The sequence below is a fragment of the Pecten maximus genome, chromosome 12 (assembly GCF_902652985.1).
Source record: "Pecten maximus chromosome 12, xPecMax1.1, whole genome shotgun sequence".
Classification (NCBI taxonomy): Eukaryota; Metazoa; Mollusca; class Bivalvia; order Pectinida; family Pectinidae; genus Pecten; species Pecten maximus.
In genome coordinates, this window is record NC_047026.1 from 5,363,575 (window position 1) to 5,386,177 (window position 22,603).

The 22,603-nt window shown below is 35.0% G+C and overlaps 2 protein-coding genes across 5 annotated transcripts in view; one reads left to right on the forward strand and one right to left on the reverse strand.

Moving 5' to 3' along the window:
* Window positions 1-22,603, reverse strand: part of LOC117339924 (F-box/LRR-repeat protein fbxl-1-like) — a 68,876-nt gene that overhangs the window by 46,092 nt on the left and 181 nt on the right. For 2 of the 4 annotated variants that reach the window (XR_004535339.1, XM_033901636.1), the window contains exon 1: window positions 3,814-4,030. The exons of 1 other annotated variant lie outside the window; for it this stretch is intronic. Coding sequence is in view for 2 of the 3 variants with exons in the window: in XM_033901636.1 (XP_033757527.1) it covers window positions 3,814-3,912 (99 nt within the window). In the remaining variant the exon portion in view is untranslated. Of the gene's footprint in view, window positions 1-3,813; window positions 4,031-14,606; window positions 15,890-22,603 lie in introns of those variants that run through there. One more of the 4 variants, XM_033901637.1, reaches the window with a different exon arrangement.
* LOC117339925 (zinc transporter ZIP13-like) overlaps window positions 4,187-22,603 on the forward strand; it is a 33,983-nt gene continuing 15,566 nt past the window's right edge. Inside the window, exon 1 of the mRNA XM_033901639.1 lies at window positions 4,187-4,659. Within this exon, the coding sequence (XP_033757530.1) occupies window positions 4,377-4,659 (283 nt within the window). The 5' untranslated portion in view covers window positions 4,187-4,376. The remainder of the gene's footprint in view (window positions 4,660-22,603) is intronic.

A 22,603-nucleotide genomic window follows, 5' to 3' on the forward strand; every position in this document is an offset into this window, starting at 1 on the left:
CCCTGGGGAATCAGCCCCACCATTTGAACAATTTTGAATCCCAACCCCATAGGGATGCTACCAGGAAAATATGAGTGATATCCATTGCTTAGTTTCAGAGCAGAAGTCGTTTATATCAATAGCGTAAAACTGACCCCTTTTGGCCCCGCCCCTCAGACCCCAGGGGGTCAGTCCCGTCATTTGTACAATTTCAAATTCCTACCCCAAGGTGATGCTACCAGTAAAATATGAGAGATATCCATTGTTTGGTTCCAGAGAAGAAGTCAATTATATGAATATAGCCCGATTGACCACATCTGGCCCCGCCCCTCAGGCCCCTGGGGGGTCAGTCCCATCATTTGTACAATTTTGAATCCCAACCCCATAGTGATGCTACAAGGCAAATATGAGTGGCAGGCATTGCTCGGTTTTAGAGAAGAAGTCGTTTATATCAATATAGCTAAATTGATCACATTCAGCCCAACCCCTCAGGCCCCTGGGGGGTCAGCCCCATCATTTGTACAATTTTGAATCCCCACCCCATAATGATGCTACCAGGCAAATATGAGCAATGGCCATTGCTTGGTTTCAGAGAAGAAGTTGTTTATATCAATATAGCCAGATTGACCCCTTTTGGCCCCGCCCCTCAGGCCCCTGGGGGGTCAGCCCCATCATTTGTACAATTTTGAATCCCCACCCCATAGTGATGCTACCAGGCAAATATGAGTGATAGCCATTGCTTGGTTTCAGAGAAGAAGTCGTTTATATCAATAGCGCAAAAATGACCCCTTTTGGCCCAGCCCCAGAGGCCCCCAGGGGTCAGCCCCATCATTTGTACAATTTTGAGTCCCCTACCCATAGGGATGCTTCTGACCAAATTTGGTCAAATTCTGATGTGTGGTTATGAAGAAGAAGTCAATTGTTGACGGACGGACGGACGACGGACGCAACGGTATGGCATAAGCTCACCTTGGTCCTTCGGACCAGGTGAGCTAATAATGTATTTATTAAAGAAAGACAGACATAAACATAGGTAAATGTAAATAATATCATTAGATGCTTGTTAGATTGTCATTTTTATAATTGATAATCAAGGATTGGATGCGAGTTACTAATTATCAATTATGATAATTTTTTTCTTTTCATGAAAAACAATATATTTTATTACTATGCTCTTTTTAAAAACTATTTAATGATCAATGTCATATCATCAGATCAATTTGCTCTGTGAGTAAATAAAAATAGTTTTATGTGAAGTTAAACCTTTTATGGTCTAATTGTAAAGCTGTAGAAAGTGTCATGCATTCCCAACTGTCACGTTTGCAGTGTCACATTGACCCGATAAACGATACAAGTCCATAATCAATACCAACAAATCACACGTGTTGTTAACAGCAGAGAAACATGAGTACCATAAATAACAGATTATAATGGCTGTCAGAATTCATAATCATCAATTATGGCTGCCAACAGATTGATAATCCATTACTATAATCAATATTCACCCAACACCACTTAAATCTGAAACATTTCTTCTGTGTTCCACTTACAAAGTTCAAAACTCATTAGCAATTACCAGAGATCATTTTACCTGAATCAATTAATATAAGTTACTTTGTAGAAATGGCAGTGGAACAGATTGAACTTCATTTACCCCAGATAGCTCAAATATTTAGAATGTTTGTCTAGAGTAACAGGGGTTCCAAGTTCGAATCTTGATCTGGTTGTAGCATTTTTTCTCTTCCGTTACACTTGGCACCCAACTAACTACTAGAGCTGAAACAATGTTTGAATGTTCACCAAGGAATACATTTTACCAATTCCCCAAATCTTTGAATAATGAAATGGTATTCAAATATTCGGTACAATATTTATCTCCCTTTGGTCCTGTGATCTGAAACATGGACAAATGATCCAGTTGTCCAGCTAAATTCCGATAAATCTAAAGTAGAAGATAAGCTATGCTTGGGGGTTTTAATGTACAAAGGTACTACATCCAACATAGCAAATCATCTCCGTGTCAAACTCATTGAAAATATGTTCAAACGTCAGATTTCTGTTCCAATCCAGCATTCAGTTTAACATAAAAATACATATGTATTGCAACTATTTGACATGAGTAACGCTTGAATGATAAGATAAAAAAAATATTCTGACATGACATCGTAAATAAGGTGCAATGCTGTTATCATTCACATCCGTGTATTGTCAACTTTGTGGTGTGCCATGCTATAATGTACATCAGTGTCAATAAAATGCTTTAAAACAATAGCGATATACCCGGTTACAAGCACTCAATTGAAAAATTTACCATGTGGACAGTTTGTGGTCATTTTATTTCAGGTTATTTTGCCAGTACATTGTATATGAATACAGACCCGTTTTCGATGAATCTAAATCTTAAAACAACATGCATCTGAAGTTTATCTTTCTGTTGGGTAAATCATATTGATTAAAAGAATCATTTGTGTCAAAAAATAGAGGTTTGGCAATTAGTAACACAGTACCAATTTATAAATCTACTATTGTATTATCCAAAGTTAGTAAATTATTGTAAGCTATAAGGCCGACATGGAGAGTGTGTCATACAAGATCACCTATCTGATATAAATTTTGACTGAAACGAAGAGTTTTCACATTTTCAAAGAATTAGCTTACTTGTATATTGCTAATTAACTTATTCATCTAGAAAAGTTAGTATAAGACATAGGAAAAAATTCCTATGTGGATATATTTCAATATTTATTCAGAAAGTATAAGTCACATTTTCTTCCGTTTCAGTCTTTAGTATGATAGTGCTTTGGCTGATTGCCGCAGAGACAAGGGGCTTATACTAGTACTGCTGACAAAACATAAAAATCAATGTCAATTAAGATGGCTACAAAACAACAGCTGTACAGTAATTTAGCTCTCCACAACTAATGCCTCATTGTTTGCACTCACTTACTCTGGATAAAATTCCAATCATCAGCATGTCCTCAAAACTAGCATTTCTGCTGCTTTGGTTCTGTTTTCTCAAGTGATTTCAATGTATTTTATCATCCCGGTTACTACAGACACAAGGTTCAATCATCAGGAGATACAATCAGAGTGTTCTATAATTAGACATATATATTGAAATGCAATCTATTACAGACCGCTTAATTGTATTAAACTTGCTGCTACAGAAGCAAATTGGATCAGGAGAATGGTAAATATCTCAAATTAAATGGGGGTCTCTGCCATATCAGTCTCTATTTAAAGGTAGTTTAGCTAATTGTTTTCCAATAAATAATAATTAATTGCCTTTTTATGAGTTAATTGGAAAAAGTAAACGTTGCGTTTCACTATACATGCATAGTGTAAACAGGCTAATTGCATTTTACGACAATTCCATTTTTATTTCTTATTTTTTAGTCACCTTCATTTATTTTTTTACCAATACCTAAATTTATATCTATGTATTACACCTAGTCTATAGATGGTTCAAAGGAATGTTTCTGTTTAAAGAATTAATAATTTTAAATATACAATGTAGTTTTATTTGTGATATTAATCTCAAGTTTTAGTATTGATGACATCACAATTCAGAATAAAGTGGCAGTTCAATAAATTTTTAATTTAATATCAAATTAATGGTTTATTTTATCCCTTCCTAATTAATAAAACATTTCATTTTATATAACTAAATATTGTTTTTGTCTCAGATCAATATATTCACTATATAATTTATATAAGCTGTAGTTCTCTATATTAAACATATACAGACAGTCCCCTCGTGTGATTTAGGCCCTTCACGTATTACCTGATCATTGCCACGCCCGATTCGCTAATAATTATTGTTTTTGTACCCACCGGCACGATGTACTCCCTATCGCCAAGGTGGGTGGAGGCGCTGGCAACCTGGGAAGCATCTTGAGCAACGTTGAATATTGTTGCACGAAATCCGTCCATTTTCTTCACTCATAAGAAAGGTTACACCTTGTCAGAAACACCTTAATCCATCGTAGTTCACTCCTAACTGTTCGCCTGCCGTCGTCGGCATGCGGTTTCGTTTACTATGATGTGCTGCTGGTTGCTGCTGCTGCTGATTCAAGCCGTTTCCCGCGATAGTTGGCAATGCAAATGTCAAAGTTCAACTCTATAATTGTTTGAAGGGATAGATCGATTGCTTCAGCTTTTATTTTACACAAATAACTATGTTCTTGCTTAATAATGTTTTTGTTTAAATTTTGAGCAAATATATATTAAGTAGAACGAAACGAAACTAGACATTTTGTGCGAATGCGAAACTACCACCCATCAGCTAAATTAGGCCAGCTTTACTTGTGATCAGAGTTCAAGGTCGGAAAACACCTTCCTGTCTAAGATCAACTTTGTTCAAAGTTTACTTGTTATCTCCGACCTGACTGTCACCAATGGCTATCGGAGGACAGTTGATGTTAGGGATCGTTATCTACGGGCTGCTGATAAGTCTGGCAGATGGAGAAATACACCGGGCAAAGACAAATCATAAAAGCGGGGGACGAGGTAGTCGAGACATAGACGTGGCAAAAGAGAACCTAGCAGACGATATGTTTGGTTCTCAAGAGTTAAATACTTGGATTTATGCGAGTTTGGCTTCTATACTTGTCGGACTAAGTGGTATTCTTCCACTTCTTGTCATCCCCATTGATGCTGGTCCAGCGTTAAAACATGGTGGTAAGTAGCTCTTGTTATTTTGAGATGGCCCTGCGTTCTCCATACGGTACCCTGTAGGCCTAGAGGCTACAGTATCAGTTGAATAACCATACGGTCCCAGACTCCTAATACATGGAGCCAGCGAAGTTTACATTTGCCTTGGGGGGAGGGATTATAGGATAAGATTTCCTGTTTAAACCAGAATGACACGTGTACAAAGTTGTTTAAACATAGATTGGCATTGCTAACTATCCAGAGATACATTGTGTACACAGATGTCTTCATTTCTAAGGGACCCTGACTGGTTGCTCATGTCATATAAATGATCAGGGACAAATATAAGTAAAATATGTCCCTGTAATTATAAAATGCCATAAGATTATCATATTTGACTCAATCATATTGATAGAAATTAAGCAAATTAAAAATGTCCAATTAAAGGCATTTCTCTTCTAAGGCTATAGTAAAAAATAACAAAGTTTGACAGCGACATGTAACTTTCTAGCAGCTGTCACTCTTTGCTAGGCATTTCATTAATAATGCATATATACACACTGAGAATAAAAAAATGTTATATGATAGCTTTTCTGGGGTTCTAAAACCGAATTCCCAAAGTTTTGGTCCTGAAATTTCCTTTTGTATATATACCAATTTTCATCCTAGAGCTCTGCACATATATATGTACAAAATGTCACAGAATATTAAAATTCTATGGCATTGTTATATCACATGGCAGAACAAGCCAGATACAAGTATTGAAGAAAATGTTTACACTGTGTAAAACCTTTGTCAAGATGCAAATTCATGATATCCAGCGATACAGATTGATGTATAGGGATTTTTTATAACCCTTTGGTTAGTTTATTTATTTGATATTTAAACAAGTCAAGTTAGTAATACGGTAAAATAATTAAAATCTCTGGACTGTTAGTAGGATTTACATCAGATATGTATAATAATGACATGTTGACAAACATCTCTCCATGTCTACATGTGCTGATGCATGTCATACACAAAAAGTTCAACATTTCATTAATAACATGTCAACCCCTAGCCTGCTACTTATACCAATGCAATGATATCAATTTACATGTAGATTTGACGTTTAAAATTGTTACCAATACAAGATACATACATGTACATTTTTTGTATATGCATTTATATATATAGATCTAGAGATATTTTTTATCTATTAGTGATAGGAATAAGAATTAAGTTTAGATATATCTTAATCACATTTATACACATGAAAGGATATTTTGCATTAATCTGTTGGTATACTCTTTTTGAAATTATAAACATAGAATAAGATAGATATTGGTAATTTCAATTGTTGCAGATGTTCCTTATAAGATTGTTTGACTATATGTAGTTATAGTGTTATTGTTCTTGATTGTATGAACTCAATAGTTATTCATATATGATATTTCTATACCAGATCTAGACTTTAGAATATATTTATTTACAAATTTATTGAGTGATGACCTTTTGATTCCATAAACTATCAATATTTTAGTGCTTGACCTTACAGTGTCAGAGAGACTATATCTTAGGTGAACTTGTACCAGTTCTTCTCTCCAGCTGATTTCTGATTACCTTACCTGTACAGACACATTTATCTATGTAATCTAAGGTTAATATAACATGTCATTACTGATTCCACATGTACCAAAAATAGGACAGGAATTCTATTTTTCTTTTTGGACCAACATATCGAGTAGCAACTGATCAAAAGTCATCATATTGTAAATATTTAAAAAATATATATTGATTAATATTATTTGAAAGCTGTTTTGAGGTAGAATATGATGCTATATAATGAATTACCTACCCTTGCACTGTAAGAAGTAGCAGACCATATTTTGGTTGTGAATAGTGCTTCAAGTTGTCAGGAGTTGTTTCTCTTGTATTATGCCAAACCTAAGATTGGCATTAGCGACTTCATATTGCATATGTACATTAAAGGATTTTTAGCTCACCTGGTCCGAAGGACCAAGGTGAGCTTATGCCATACCGTGGCGTCCGTCCGTCCGTCTGTCGTCCGTCTGTCGTCCGTCCGTCCGTCCGTCCGTCAACAATTGACTTATTTGACTTCTTCTTCATTACCGCTGACCGGAATTTAACAAATTTGGTCAGAAGCATCCCTATGGGTAGGGGACTCAAAATTGTACAAATGATGGGGCTGACCCCCTGGGGGCCTTTGGTTTAATTTATAAATTGATAACTTTATTTTTATCATTTGGAAGGTGGAAAGTAAAAAGTCACCTTTCTAGTCCAGGCTGGTGGGAAGTTTCATTAATATTTATGTCCACATTTATAGCAACCTTTAGGGGTTGCTAATTCAAGCCTGAGGATGGAAAGAATTTTTTTTCAATACTTCTTCACGTTTCATATTAAGCATGTCAAAACCCATTTCACAGATCATTAACTAAGTACATTTAGTACACATCATTGAATGACTAAATAGATAAATGTTTAGTAGTCTTTACATGTATTAGTGAGTATCAATAAGACATATATATCACTTACATATTACATGTATATATAAATTTCCTTATTTAAAATAAAGAAATTTATATATATAATATGTAAGTGTACAAAACCTAAACCTTCTATAGTAAATAACTAAAGTCCTCATGATGGTTTTCTCAAGCTATTTTGGACTCAATGCAGATATTGGAAAAATGTATCATATCATCACTATATTTGCATGGTCAAATGTGTAAATTAGTAATTATATATATAACTCAACAAAATCTGCAATGTATCCTTGAAGATGGTTAAAAAAATAATAAAACTAAAATATCTATAACATATATATCTGTGTTGATCATGAGTACATTTTGTACCAAAAATGTTTTTCTGCAAATTAATTTTTAGTCTTGACACCATGCACCTTTACTAAAATGTTGTGGATAAAGTTACTGAGTTTGACATTATAATTACTGAACAGTAAAATTATTTCAATTTTCATGTTTTTATCAATTAAAAAGCAATGATTTATGATATTTAATAATTATAAAAAGGCTCTAACTCTAATTTTAAGTCATTTTGGAAGCTATGTATTGGTAGAGCTGTATATGTATCTGGCTGGCAAAAATAATACTGAAATAGTCTGAATTCATTTACAGCAGAAGTGGTCTTCATTCCACAATGAGCACAAAAACTTTCTTCTACATATGATTCCACCCACTCACATACCACATATCTTACAATACTGGCCTTTTTACTCTCATGCATATAGAGATGACACACCGTAACAAGTGTTTCCTGATAGGCATTCCAGAAATATGTTATATAAAATTGGTTGTCTCCCTTGACACATGTACATATCCTTTCATCAGCAATCAATCTTAATTGGGCTGTTTCCCCACACAGTTCAGTTGAGGTGCCAAGTTTCTATATATATTGTTATTATCAGGTTCTTAATAGCATCTCCACTGAGCAAAACATTCTGAGCATTTTTGTTAAATTTTGAAACTTTTGGGTAACACCAAAATTTTCATTCAATCATGCATGCACTAATCCCCTACCAGTAGGAGTGCGAGTTTTACTTGTAGCTTACATGGTTTGCCATAAGTTATCAGAGGTTAATCTAGACTATTTTTACTACCGAAATTTGGTAGTATTCCCCACTGATGGTGTTTTCCCCTTTGAATAAAAACAAATTCCCCATCAAGAAAAAATGACATAAAACAGGGGAAAATCCTCCAAAACACAGGAAATCACCCTAATTTTGATGAAATATGTAAGATTTGTAGCAAATAATAGCTGTTAAATGTTAAATTATATAGAATAATTCAAGACACTGCCATCCCTTCATTTCCTCTAAATTTCATAATGGGTAGTATTCCCCTAATCCTAGATTAGCCCCTGGTTATCCGGCATACATCATATGAGAATATTTATAATTATAAGATGAAAAAAAATTAATGTATCTCTATTAATTATTTGCCATGTTTTCATGATGCCAATGTTGACAATATGATGTTGAAGTGACACATACTACAAAATGTAACGGTAATTGATATTCTGGGATAATTCTGGATTAAGTTACTGGAGAATTTCAGGGTTTTGGAGAATGTGGTTGTTATTATCCTATATATTCTAAATCACATAATTGAGAATTTCAGTGGGATTTTTGTAACCTTGCTAAATGCTAGCCGCAATATACTGATCGGCTAGAGAGATCTTCTCTTTAGCTCGATCGGTTGAGCGTATAAGCCAGAGGTCCCGGGTTCGATCCCTAACAGAGGTAGTGATTTAGATTTAATTAATCATGCGATCTGTTACATTTTTATCAAAAACATCCAGGTAAAAATCCCAAATTCTTGACCCAATGTGATCTGGGATCCCTTTGCCTAGATTGAACTGATGTCATTGAACGTACGCATAGCTACAGGTGATGACTTCAATTGATAAAACTGATCTTTTATCAGTGCTTGGTAATGATTATCTCCATGTTATCACTGATCAGACTATATCCTTGATCAAGTAGCTTGTGATATGGAGTAACTATTACAAGATTACATTCTGATGATAATAATGAGTCTTTGCTAGCTAATATCTCACAGCTTCACTTAGCAGAAATGAATATTGTATAAGAATATTTGAATCAACACTTTTTAATCTTCTGATATCAAAAGAACAAAAGTATGACTTTTTTCACGAAAGGAACATGTCGATAGAACAGATGATTCAGAGGAAAGATAAGAAAAAGTTCTACAGAAAAGATCAAACTGACATTGGTAGGAGCTCAAAGATTCCTCTGGGATCTGTGATAAGTTTGTTTGGTTTGCATGTTGAAATAGAGTAAGATGTCCACCAATTCTTATAAATGCTAAAAATTAGAACATTGATGAAAATTAGCAAGCCTATTTTAGGACAAATAATGAGAGAAAAAATATCTGAAAGGCAAGTTTATATATAAGGGATTGCTTGTTGGATTTATCACCCTGTGAACAGCCAGGGTCATTTTGAGGCAGGTCTCCTTGTAGTAGCTGGTGACCACCTCACTGAACAGAAAATCGGAGGCCATTCCTATTATATGCCCCTCAGATCTAGAGCAATTATGGTTTCTTGCCCAAGGACACAACCATAAAGCAAAGATCAGTGTATTTCTTAGCTTCCCTAGAAATACAAACTGCCACTGTACATGTGTAGGGAACATGGAACCATGCACCTTAAATCTTCACCTGAGGTTATGTAGGGTGACACTGTAACCACTGAGCTATCACAGCCTCCCCCTTTGTGACCCCCATGGAAGTTAGGGAAGAGAGTTAATTATTTTTGCAATTGTCAAACCATCACTTTGTGGTATTTTTGAAGAAGACTTAATTCTTTCAATATAATTTCATAAGTAAACTTTATTTATAATTCATAGTTTGAAAATCCAACTAGTACACAAGAAAGAGCACATAAAATATGTTGTTTCAAGTTAATGTATCTATTTTTGAAAAATATTCTTTTCTATAAATTCTTTTTAAACCTGAGGCTTGAACATTTGAATGTAAAACATGTTGTTTAAAGTTAGTGTACACTGTATCTATTTTTGAAAAATATTCTTTTCTATAAATTCTTTTTAAACCTGAGGCTTGAACATTTGAATGTAAAACATGTTGTTTAAAGTTAGTGTACACTGTATCTATTTTTGAAAAATATTCTTTTCTATAAATTCTTTTTAAACCTGAGGCTTGAACATTTGAATGTAAAACATGTTGTTTAAAGTTAGTGTATCTATTTTTGAAAAATATTCTTTTCTATAAATTCTTTTTAAACCTGAGGCTTGAACATTTGAATGTGCACAACCCCCTGTGGAATTTCCAAAATGTTGGCAAGTAAGTATATGGCATGAGGATAAGAATTGGACTAGGAATGAAAGTGAGGATTACTGGCCTATTAGGGTACATGCATGTGCAAAGCATGTCTGAAGCCTTGATTATAAAGAGAACAGTAAGATAGTATTAGAATAAAGGGTAGGGGTGATCCCGAGGATCATCAGGTGATTAGAGAAGAAAAGAAAAAGATGGTGGTGTATCAGTTCTGGATGAAATCAGCTGAAATGAGGTAGAAAGATTGGTAACAATTTTAATTGATGATGTGCGTAATGTTTGTTGTGTGATGTATGCTGCGTTGGCATTTGATCAAAACAGACTACTGTATATAGATTGTTTGTCATGTACATTGAAGTGAGTTTTCTAAAAGAAACATTTTCCTCTTAACAATAATGATTTAAATGGTGGTAAATATTTTTTGAGTGTTGATTACAGTGATCTGTAGAATTCTTAGGCTGCTGTGTTAAACTCTATAGAAACACTTATACACAAACATCATGTCTACAGGTCAAACGATTTAAACATGCAAAATATCAACATTATTGGTAGATTTGAATACTTAATTAATATTCAAGGTGTTATATATTATATATATCATGGGTGTCTGTGCAATAGTCCAGAATATTTGACATGAGGTACCGGTAATCGACCGATGTTCTTTTGCACGAGGTCGAAGGCGAAAACACCCATGATATACTTGTTTTATTACATAATCATTAAAACACACTATAGACCATAACAAGACTGACTCACAGCTAGTGACCATGATGGTAAGATAATAAATGGAAAAATGATATCGATACCTTTTAATTTGCGAGTCTATAAAAATGGAAATCAAGTAGAAAAATTCATGATTACGTTAAATAGCACTAGCATGAATATGAAAAGAAAAGTTTGTTGGTTTTAACCCCTAGTAAAATTGACAAGTTGAACAGTGTTCAAACGCGACTAATAATTCTATTCACCACATGTATACATGTCTATTGGTTTTAATTGTAACCAATAAATATCATTATTTCATTTCATATTGATGTAAGGTGTTCCAGTTCGAAGATTTATATTTGCCTTTGTATGTACATGGGAAAGGAATTAATATAAGCTCTAAGCTTGTTTTCCCATCCCATAAATTTTTTCTTTTATATGTATTGACTATTTTGATTAATGAATAAAATATTGTTTAAACTAAAAGAAAAAAAAAAAAACCACACACACTAAGCGTAAAAATATCTTAACGTTGAAGCCAGCTCAGCCTCACTGATTATCGTATCTTAGTCCGTCCTCTGACATTTCAGAAAAAAAAATCCTTTGAAAATTTGCATTGACTTGTTTATCATACTATTCTTCTTTTTACTGTCTCCACTAATTTGTCTATGTGCTCTTCATTGGGGACTCCAAATCTCGACTCTCCTGTACTAGAAATCACCATGAATGTTGTCTGGCAGTGCATGTTGCCATCTGAGTGACTTAGACATTTGAAAGGGTAGGACTAAATTCTGAAATGTCGCGCAGTGTTCAATAGTTCGCACATGGCGATGCAATGATTCATTTTAGCTGTTCAATAGTTCAAAATATAGCTTATGGATATAGTTAAGGAAAATCAAACTCGTTATGTAATAATAACATAAAGTAGATGTAGAGTGACTTAGAACTATGATTACCATAATTAACAGGCAATAAGCCCGTAACTGGTAATAAGAATAAGCCTGTGACTCGTAATAAGAATAAGTCCAGTACTGGTAATAAGAATAAGTCCAGTACTGGTAATAAGAATAAGCCAGTGACCCGTAATAAGAATAAGCCAGTGACCCGTAATAAGAATAAGCCAGTGACCCGTAATAAGAATAAGCCAGTGACCCGTAATAAGAATAAGCCAGTGACCCGTAATAAGAATAAGCCAGTGACCCGTAATAAGAATAAGCCTGTGACTGGTAATAATAATAAGCATGTGACTGATAATAAGAATAAGCCCAGTACTGGTAATAAGAATAAGCCTGTGACTGATAATAAGATAACCCCATGTTGTTTCTATGTTAATTTTCAATTCTTGTTGAAGTCACATCAGATTTTCTTTTTGGAAAAGTGATTTACAGAAATTACATTGTACAGCCGTATATGTATCACACGTCATGATAAGTTGTGATGTTGATGTACATTGCATGTACATTGCACACATGCATTACATGTACCTGGACTATTTGTACAGGACATGCACACATGCATTATATGTACCTGGACTATGTGTACAGGACATACTCATTGGCAGGGTCTGTACCAGATCATTTCAGTGTCAGTAACCTCTGGTATGTATACAGGTACATCTGTTACAGCTATAAATGCTATTTAGAGGGTCAGAGGTCAAACAGATAACAATGGTGAGACTGTGTAGAGGACAAGGCTATCACAGGGTCATAGATACATGAGCTGATAAAATTAAGATATTTATCAAGGTATTAACATTATATCTAATTAGTGTCTTTCCCAACATTTTCTGTTCACCTGGGTAAGGAATCTGAGGTCAGACTGTTTCCCTTGGCATGTATAGGTAATGGAATGTAGTACCTTGCTGAGGTAGAGGGCTATCAGGTTGTTCAAAGAAATGACCTTGACACATATTAAGGTCACAGTGGTGAAATATGTCAACTTTGCAAAGAATCAAAATGAATGAATTAAAAAAAAAACAAAAAAAAAACAACAACAAAAAAAAACAGTAAAATAGCGAGGATGACAGTCTGAGCTGAACTGAGCTGGTCATCTTTGTTTGAAAGTTTTTTAAAAAATTTTTGTCAGTTTATATTGATGGAAACAGATTGTGATGTGTCACCAATTGTTATTGTTAATACAATCCAGCCTACAAACCAAAAGTGTTTTCCATTATTTCTGACGTATGTTTAATGATCATAATCAGAATCAGATTGTAAAAATTTAATTGTATTCATATAGGTAATGCAGTTTTCATTATCAGCAGAATTAATGACATGTGTAATTATATAATTATATAGTTGAGATCTGAGGTCACAGTCTAGGTAAGATAATGTAAGTCTAAAGAGAGTATGACAGGGGTGGAGGTAAGAGGTCATGACCTGTGTCAAGATACTGTAAGAGAGTATGACAGGGGTGGAGGTAAGAGGTCATGACCTGTGTCAAGATACTGTAAGAGAGTATGACAGTGGTGGAGGTAAGAGGTCATGACCTGTGTCAAGATACTGTAAGAGAGTATGACAGGGGTGGAGGTCACAGGTCATGACCTGTGTCAAGATACTGTAAGAGACTGTGACAGGAGCTCAAGGTCAGATTACAAACTGTGCAATAATATGCAACCGATAGAGTGCATTACAGGAGTTTGAGGTCACAGGTCATGACCTGTGATATAATATGGTGACAGTAAAATGTATGACAGGAGTTTGAGGTAAGAGGTCATGACCTGTGTCAAGATACTGTAAGAGAGTATGACAGGGGTGGAGGTAAGAGGTCATGACCTGTGTCAAGATACTGTAAGAGAGTATGACAGGGATGGAGGTAAGAGGTCATGACCTGTGTCAAGATACTGTAAGAGAGTATGACAGGGGTGGAGGTAAGAGGTCATGACCTGTGTCAAGATACTGTAAGAGAGTATGACAGGGGTGGAGGTCACAGGTCATGACCTGTGTCAAGATACTGTAAGAGACTGTGACAGGAGCTCAAGGTCAGATTACAACCTGTGCAATAATATGCAACCGATAGAGTGCATTACAGGAGTTTGAGGTCACAGGTCATGACCTGTGATATAATATGGTGACAGTAAAATGTATGACAGGAGTTTGAGGTCAGAGGTCATGACCTGTGTAATAAAAGCAACAAAGTAAATCCTCCTGAATGTATTAAATTATAAGGCTGTCATACAATAAGAAAGAAACTGTTTTCCTAATTTTGCAAATCTATATCTGAAAACAACTGTCATTAAAATGGAATAATACCACATGTATTCAGCTAATCAAACACTCATTAAAATATTCAATTTTAAATGTATTTTGATTAATGCCGAATATTTTGCCGTTATAAGAAAATCAAAAGTATGGACATGATATTAAAGATATAAAGATAAAAATAATATTTTCTCTCCTTGACAGTGTCACAAACATGCTGATTAAAACCTACCGCAATGTAAGGTGATACATCCCTATAAAAGCTCTCGTGAGACTTCAGCTTGCTTGTCATCCTGATACGCTGAGGAAAATCCACAGAACCGGTATCCCTTGTGAATGATACAGCAATCAAATTAAGGAAAGATGCCCTTTAATATCCCTATAACTCAGTACTGGTGTGAGTACATTTTACACTGCGATCTCTAACCACTTGTTTTCTATCGAGGAAACTAGAAAACCCAGATAATGCTGGCAGTAAAAGAGAATTGTCTGGGGAACTCCTCTAGTGGTAGGCCCAGCTGGTCACCAGGATCATATATTAACTTTTGCCCTGTAAGTCTCAGACCCTGGCTAAAGTAATTGACTACTACGGCCAACAATACCAGTGTTTTTACCTATGATGATCTATAACTTGGCCAATTAATGTCCATGTCCATCCTGACTCATATCTTCCTTCCTGGTACTCCCTATCTACGACAATCACTCCATCCTTATGAAACTGGAGTAGAATCTATTGTATAAGAACGGGGGTTGCAGATATATTTCTGTGAGAAACAAGATTCTATACGCTTGTCAATTTCTGATAGGCTGATTGTGTCACACACTGTTTTCTCAATTCTGATATTACCGAAGGTACAAACTCCTTGTTGATAGAATTATGTGTAGGTGGATATAGGTAGAAACGACTGTGAATGATACACTAGCTTGATATATTAAGTACAACCATCCTTTGCAGTTATAAAGTTACAGAGTTCTTGTGAGTAGCTGGACCAGGAACTTGTACTATAGGTAGAGACAGTTATCTATATTCGTAGGTCCTGTTGAAAGAGAAGTACATGCAGACACTAAGTACAACCACCTTCCTTCCTTCTGTCTTTTTTATGATTCGTTCCTGCGATACTTGGCAATGCTAGAAAGGCACACCACCATCCAGTTACATACAAATGTTCATTTCTGATAGGCTTATCTATCTCAGCTGATGTCAGTAGTTGCTGTCTTCCAAGGACTGTTATAATGTACTACAGTTAATATACACTCGGAAGAGACAAATTGTGTATATTCCACTATTAACTTCATCTCCACACAGGTAGGAATTTAGCCTTGACTGAATGACAGCTCTGCGGCATCATCATCATCAATATACTGCCGATAAGTTCATCTCTGTTACAGCTAGGGGTTTGTCTGTAAGAGTTTGTTTTATTAATCCTTTAAGACTCCTCACACTGTATATATCTTCCAAATCCTTGTCCTCCTGTGTATTGTCAGAGCTGTAGGATTGGTATAGTTTATATGGATCATTAAAAACTGGTGCCAATAATTTCTATGTCAGTGACATTCACATGTCATTTCCTGAGATGGTTCCAGCATCTTTATAATCCTGCTGCTGCCTTTTTGAAGTGCAAGACTCTGTAACACAGAGTTCTTAACATATACACCTACATGCCAGGTCGATGTCTGTTTCTGGTTTTTTAACAATATTCAGATTTCGGTGTGTAATGAACCTAATCTGTTAGGTGATGTTCTTACTGACAAACAACGTAAGATATACAAGCACTTGTCAAACCTGCAATTTTGGCACATCAACAAAAAACAGATCTGGAGTTTGTGGGAAGATGGCGATACCTATATAGTCCTGAGGATGGGTCCACACATCATCAAAGGGTTCAGGTCCAACAGAGCTGATTAAAGCAGTGATCTGTTGGGGGAATAGTCTTCCACTAATTAACTTCCAGAACAGCCATAAATCCCTAGCAGTCTCCTATCATAAAATTCCACCAGCAACAATGTATCATAAAATTTACCCTCGTAGACTTCGGGGGCTGTTAAATGCCATGTGTGTCCTGATTCTGGTTATAAAGCTTGTGTAATATATGATAACCAGCATAAATGGCGTGGTAAATTATCTATGATATTGTTTATTGTGGTGTAGGGTTAAGGTACATTCAACATGAAATATTAAAACACTCGACAGCAGGTTTCAAATTCATGGAGGAAACAATCGACCCTCACACACCAGCCTTTCCACATACATTTGGTTTGGTTACCTTCAAAACCAGGCTCATTCTTGAATAACCCTGGCTATTAATAGGAGGAAAACCACTGGCCTACTGGCTTAGGTTCAGTACCAGGCAACTGCCCCACATGGGTTTCGAACTCGCAACCCAGAGGTAGAGGGCTAGTGATAAAATGTTGGGACACATTAACCACTCGGCCACCACAGCCCTGCACATAAATGATTCCTTTTTGTCATTGTCAGACATTTAGGCTCTATTGCTTTGATTTTGTATTTTGTTGGGTTTATTTGGCAGCATCTCCTTATTCAATGTAGTAGCTGGTGGCTACCTCCTTGAACATTACATAGAAGGCCTATTAAATGCTATCCAGAGCACTTTTATGTAAAAGTCAAATATACAAGCCTGATTACTGATAGCACACTGTTCTGTGACCCTGAGCTTATTATTAGGGCATTTTGGGGCAAAACAGTGTATCCCATTACCGATAAAAAAAATAATTCTATAGAAAAATTCCAGAAATTTCCTGATCATTTCTGAAAATTTCCTTTTCAATTCACCTATTTTTTTCCTGAAATAAGCCAAAATATACCCATCCCAAACAAGTGAAAAAAGTGCCCTGTGTGATCATGATGTTAGCTTCCTGAAAGTTGTAGTATACATGAACTGTGTAAATTTATATTTTCCTGACATGCAAACACATATACATGTAGGTATATATAGTAACACAAATGACAACGAAAGACAATTTTATGATCTGTTCCCTGACTGGGTCTCGAACTCATGATGTATCTAATCGCCTATCCAGAAATACCTGCAGCGTATACCACTGCACCACATCCACATTCTTTGTAGCATGTTTATGTGATATATATATATAGAGTCCAGTAAGTAATAGTGACGGTGTAGTCCAATATAGGTACTGGATCCTAAAAAAACCGGTGCTGTATACAGTACATGCGAAATACTAAAAATAAGACAATAGGCCAATAAAGTCATAAGGACGGAATAGATAATTAAAGTACATTGTCTAATTTCTGAGGCAATCCGCCCCTTTATCAAGACTCAAGTAAATTACAACCGATCAGACAAAATTTGTATAGTGTATATGTAAATATGGATCTTACAACATGATCATTGAATATTAATGTTCATTGACAGGGCAGTAGAAATATGATATTATAAGTAACAGCTGTAGCAATATAAGGTAACTCATATACAGAAAAATACTTACAAGAGAGTTGCATGTGTTGATATAATAATATAGTGTGTAGGTATATACGTGAGTTGATATAGGATAAAGATAAAAAAACAAACATTTACTCTAGAATATTGATTTCATTTCAGTGACAGAAGAAATAATCAAATACAATTGAATCAATAATTATAATGTGCCTAGCTAGGAACAAGTTGATTTTGTACTGAAATTAGCATGTAGATTATAGTATTAAAAGTGTAGCATAATAAATTCTGGAGACACCACCCATGCTTAAAACCACCTTTGAAGAACCTGTTTAATGCCACACATATTTATAACCTGACTGATGCCACACACATATAACCTGTCTAATGCCACATATATATATAACCTGTCTAATGCCACATATATATAACACCTTTCTGATGCCACACACATATAACCTGCTAATGCCACATATATATAACCTGTCTAATGCCACATATATATAACCTGTCCTTTATGCCACATATTTATAACCTGTCTAATGCCACATATATATAGCCTGTCTTATGCCACATACATATTACCTGTCTGATGCCACATATATATAACATGTATGATGCCACATATATATAACCTGTCTGATGCCACATACATATTACCTGTCTGATGCCACATATATATAACCTGTCTGATGCCACATATATATAACCTGTCTGATGCCACATATATATAACCTGTCTGATGCCACATATATATAACTTGTCTGATGCCACATATATATAACCTGTCTGATGCCACATATATATAACCTGTCTAATGCCACATATATATAACCTGTCTAATGCCACATATATATAACATGTCTGATGCCACACACATATAACCTGTCTAATGCCACATATATATAACCTGTCTAATGCCACATCTATATAACCTGTCTGATGCCACATCTATATAACCTGTCTGATGCCACATATATATAACCTGTCTGATGCCACATATATATAACTTGTCTGATGCCACATATATATAACCTGTCTGATGCCACATCTATATAATCTGTCTGATGCCACACCTGTCTAATGCCACATTAGAGATACTTTCTTTATGTCTAATTCATCAGCTAGAGTATGTTATAGAGACCACCTCTTTCGTCACTGATATAGACAATGGAATATTTTGATAGTCATGATATAACAATGGAATAAATTGCCTTGGTAAACCAACACTTCTGGCTTCTGCCGATAATTTATTCATTATAGAGCAGTAAAACAACAAAGTGTATTGTTTCTGCCATGGTGCAATATATATAGCATGCCTTCTAATGCATTCAGTCTGAAACAACATATTTCTATTCAGGTACATGTACTACTGTTGCTGAGAGATCTATCCGTTACCTATCAGGAGTTGTGCAGCAGAACTTTACTCGTGCAGTGCATGGTGCTTAAAGAACTTCAAGAGCACTTAATTAAAAAATGCCATGTTTCCAAGAAGTAGCTGTACATAAACATTGAAGCCAATAATTGAATTAGATTCAACACCTGATATGATTGATGTATGGAAGAAAATTTCATAGTCAATGTTATGAAATTTTAATAGATGATATCCAATCAACCATTAATGTATTAAAATTAATATGCTTATCATTGATCAGTCTAGATAGTATTAATTATGCTGCTTGTAATTTGGTAGACTGGAGTCAAGAGTATACTGCAGGTACCACAGTTTGATTTCAGGTATTGGCAATTTGGATTTGAATTTAAAAAAAAAAAAATTTTAGTATACACACTGTAATTGAGAGCTGAATTTTACTTGTGTATTCAAAGTTCAGACATAGAATTTGAATGTGCTGAGAAATCAGTTGGTTCAGAACTCAGAACATTGTTAGACATGTGACCATTGTCATAAATGTACACAACTGTCATTGCTTAAAAACAAACCTTGACCACTGCTGTAATATATCTGTGATATAAAGGGGTACTTTTATATCAACAAGCAAGCTTGTGGACGACTAATATACAACACTGGTTTAAATACTTCTACATCAATATGATGTCAGCTGCACTGTTAATAAAATAGATAACCTTTGAATGAATTACAAAAAGATTATCATTGAAACGGTAATATTTACATTGTAAATGTACACATTACATCGTAGATTTACACAATCAATAAAAAAAACTACGCCAAAAAAGATTAGCATCATTTCTATATACATGTATATATATGTATATAGAAAGAATATTGAATACTTTAGTTACCTTTCTATATCTGTATTCGTACAAGTCCATGTCTGCCTCAGTTTCAAGATTTGACCAGCTCTGTACAGGTAAAAGATATACAGATCTGTTTTGTGACACACCTGGTGGTGTTCTGCTACGGAGGCTGATCTGGTACGTGTTCTAACCTGTGTGAGCAGTCTCTGTAGCTTTATCCCAGGTAAACACCTGATCTGTTTGATTAATTATACATTCCCGAGTCATTCCATTATTGTATAAAAGCCATCATTTCTGTTTTCATTGCTTGTTACATTTCTATAACTGCAGGATCATTGAATTTGTCCAAAGTGTCTGTCTTGTTTGCTACTTTAATAATTGATCATGGTAATTAATAAGTCGGACATGTTTTAAACTGACACTATATGCGAACTTCAAGCACAACAGTGGTTTATTATCTGCCCACCCAAAGTTATAATGCTCCTATAAAAGGCTACTAGTCCAGAATGACAGGACTAATTTTGGTTAAATGTTATATGAACTAAGCATCTATTGGCCAGGGGAATTCTGATGATAAGCTTTTATAAGTCATTTAGCATGAAGTAAACCTGGATTATTTAAATTTATAAAGTTTATATTGATCAATAAAAGATGTGTGGGTCCTTTGGGGGGGGGGGGGGGGGGGGGGGGGAAGGAAATGACCCAGCAGGGGAAGAGTCCCTTGGGAAAATCAGGATTAATATGTCTGTACTCCTTAGAAACAAATGGCATGGGACAAAACCTGGAAAAACAATGTTGAATTTTGTATTTAATAAAGTTGTGGCCCTTATTTTATTATGTCTCATAGAGTTATATATGTATTCCATCAAATGTAAATATTTTCGGAAATATACAATAAAACAAAAGTACAAATTGTATTGTTTGCTAAAAGGCATTGAGGACATAAAACAAATATGTATTACTGGTATATATATAGCTGTCCCTCCTGATGAGAGCTGTACAATGAAGACTACACAGCTGGTATATCTGTTCTCAACAGGGGAGGTATCAGATAATGATCTTTATGTAACATTAAGTACACAAATCTGTCCCCAACAGGCAATGGAGATGTGTAACACTATGGTTACAGAAACAGAGTTCTCCATAGGACTGATCAGGCTATATAGTAAGGTAGTAATAAAGGGCATTTGGTACTTTTCTTAAATGTATTAATATCATAATTATTCTTATTATATTAAAGCTCATACTTGATCAATAGTGTCTAATAAGCTGATATAAGCTGGTTAACACTTTCATGTTTGTAAATTAAATGTTATATCAACCTTTTATTGTTTTGGGCGGTGGACTGACACTAAGATAAAATGAATTTGTATTGTTAGTATAAGCAAATGAAAGTGTGACACACTGAAAATGAATTTAAAAAAAAAAATTGAAAATTAAAATTGTAATTTTTACTTTTCCTTCTTCGTCGATTCAAAGCCCTGAAAATATTTTCAGTGGAGTTTGTTAATTGAACATATTTGTTTGTAGAGATGTTTATTCAGGTGTATTTAGGTAAACTGCAGACACTAATAAATAAATAGATATAATGATAAGCAACAAATTTACATCAGTCTTCTGTAAACAGTCAAGAAAAAACCATAATCTAATCTACTGGAAATACAGACAAACATTCATATATCTGTCTGTACTGGTGGTAATGTCCCCAGTTTGACAGTAAAACGTTTAATATAATATTATCAATCTCCCTGATGACACATGAGCAGTAAAACTACGGCATTTCTAGCTCTACCTCCATCCCAATGAGACATAAGGTCATTGATAGACCGAATATAGAATTGGCTGTACGGGAGACAGAACCAACAGGAAGGCCTTCCATTTGCTTATTTCATTAGCACCTGTTGTTGGGTAGGTACCAACAGTAGCTAATGACAAACTGTGATTAGGCTAAGTGTATGTTTATAAAGCTGCGTCTGATTGGTGGCTTGTATGGTAGGAACCTTCCCCTACACTCCCCGTGTCATTGACGCCTACAAAGAAATACCTAGACAAGGCCAGTTCAGCGCAGGTGATGACATACGTAAATTTTCACTCTTAAACAGCATATGGTGTTGTGTCCTGACAGAAACTGTGTAGTTCTATCACATTTCAAGATGGAAATTTTTGTTAAAGATATTCCGAAATTCGAAGCTTAGCTATATATGATGGATTTGAGTGATCAAGCTACATTGATGTTGATTTGAGGATATTTTATGGAAACTTGTGGCATTGGAAACACAATAATATTGTCTGCAATGAAACTATTAATTGAATACACAGCTAGCCTCTAGATTTAGTTTAATGATATCGGTCAAACTCCTTTAAGATTCTGGCATCACAACATTATGTTTACAGGGAAAACAAACATGCTATTTATCCAAACATAACACAGATTGGAGTGATAAATTTAAATAGAAAGATAAGTCAGGAATTCTGCACAAGTGGAAGAGACAGTCGGTTAGCTAGGGCGGTGCAGCCTTAGATTAAGATTGCAAGACTCGGTGATGTAATGTGTCGGTAGATATGTGGAGATGGTCGGATATAAGGGGGATATGTACTC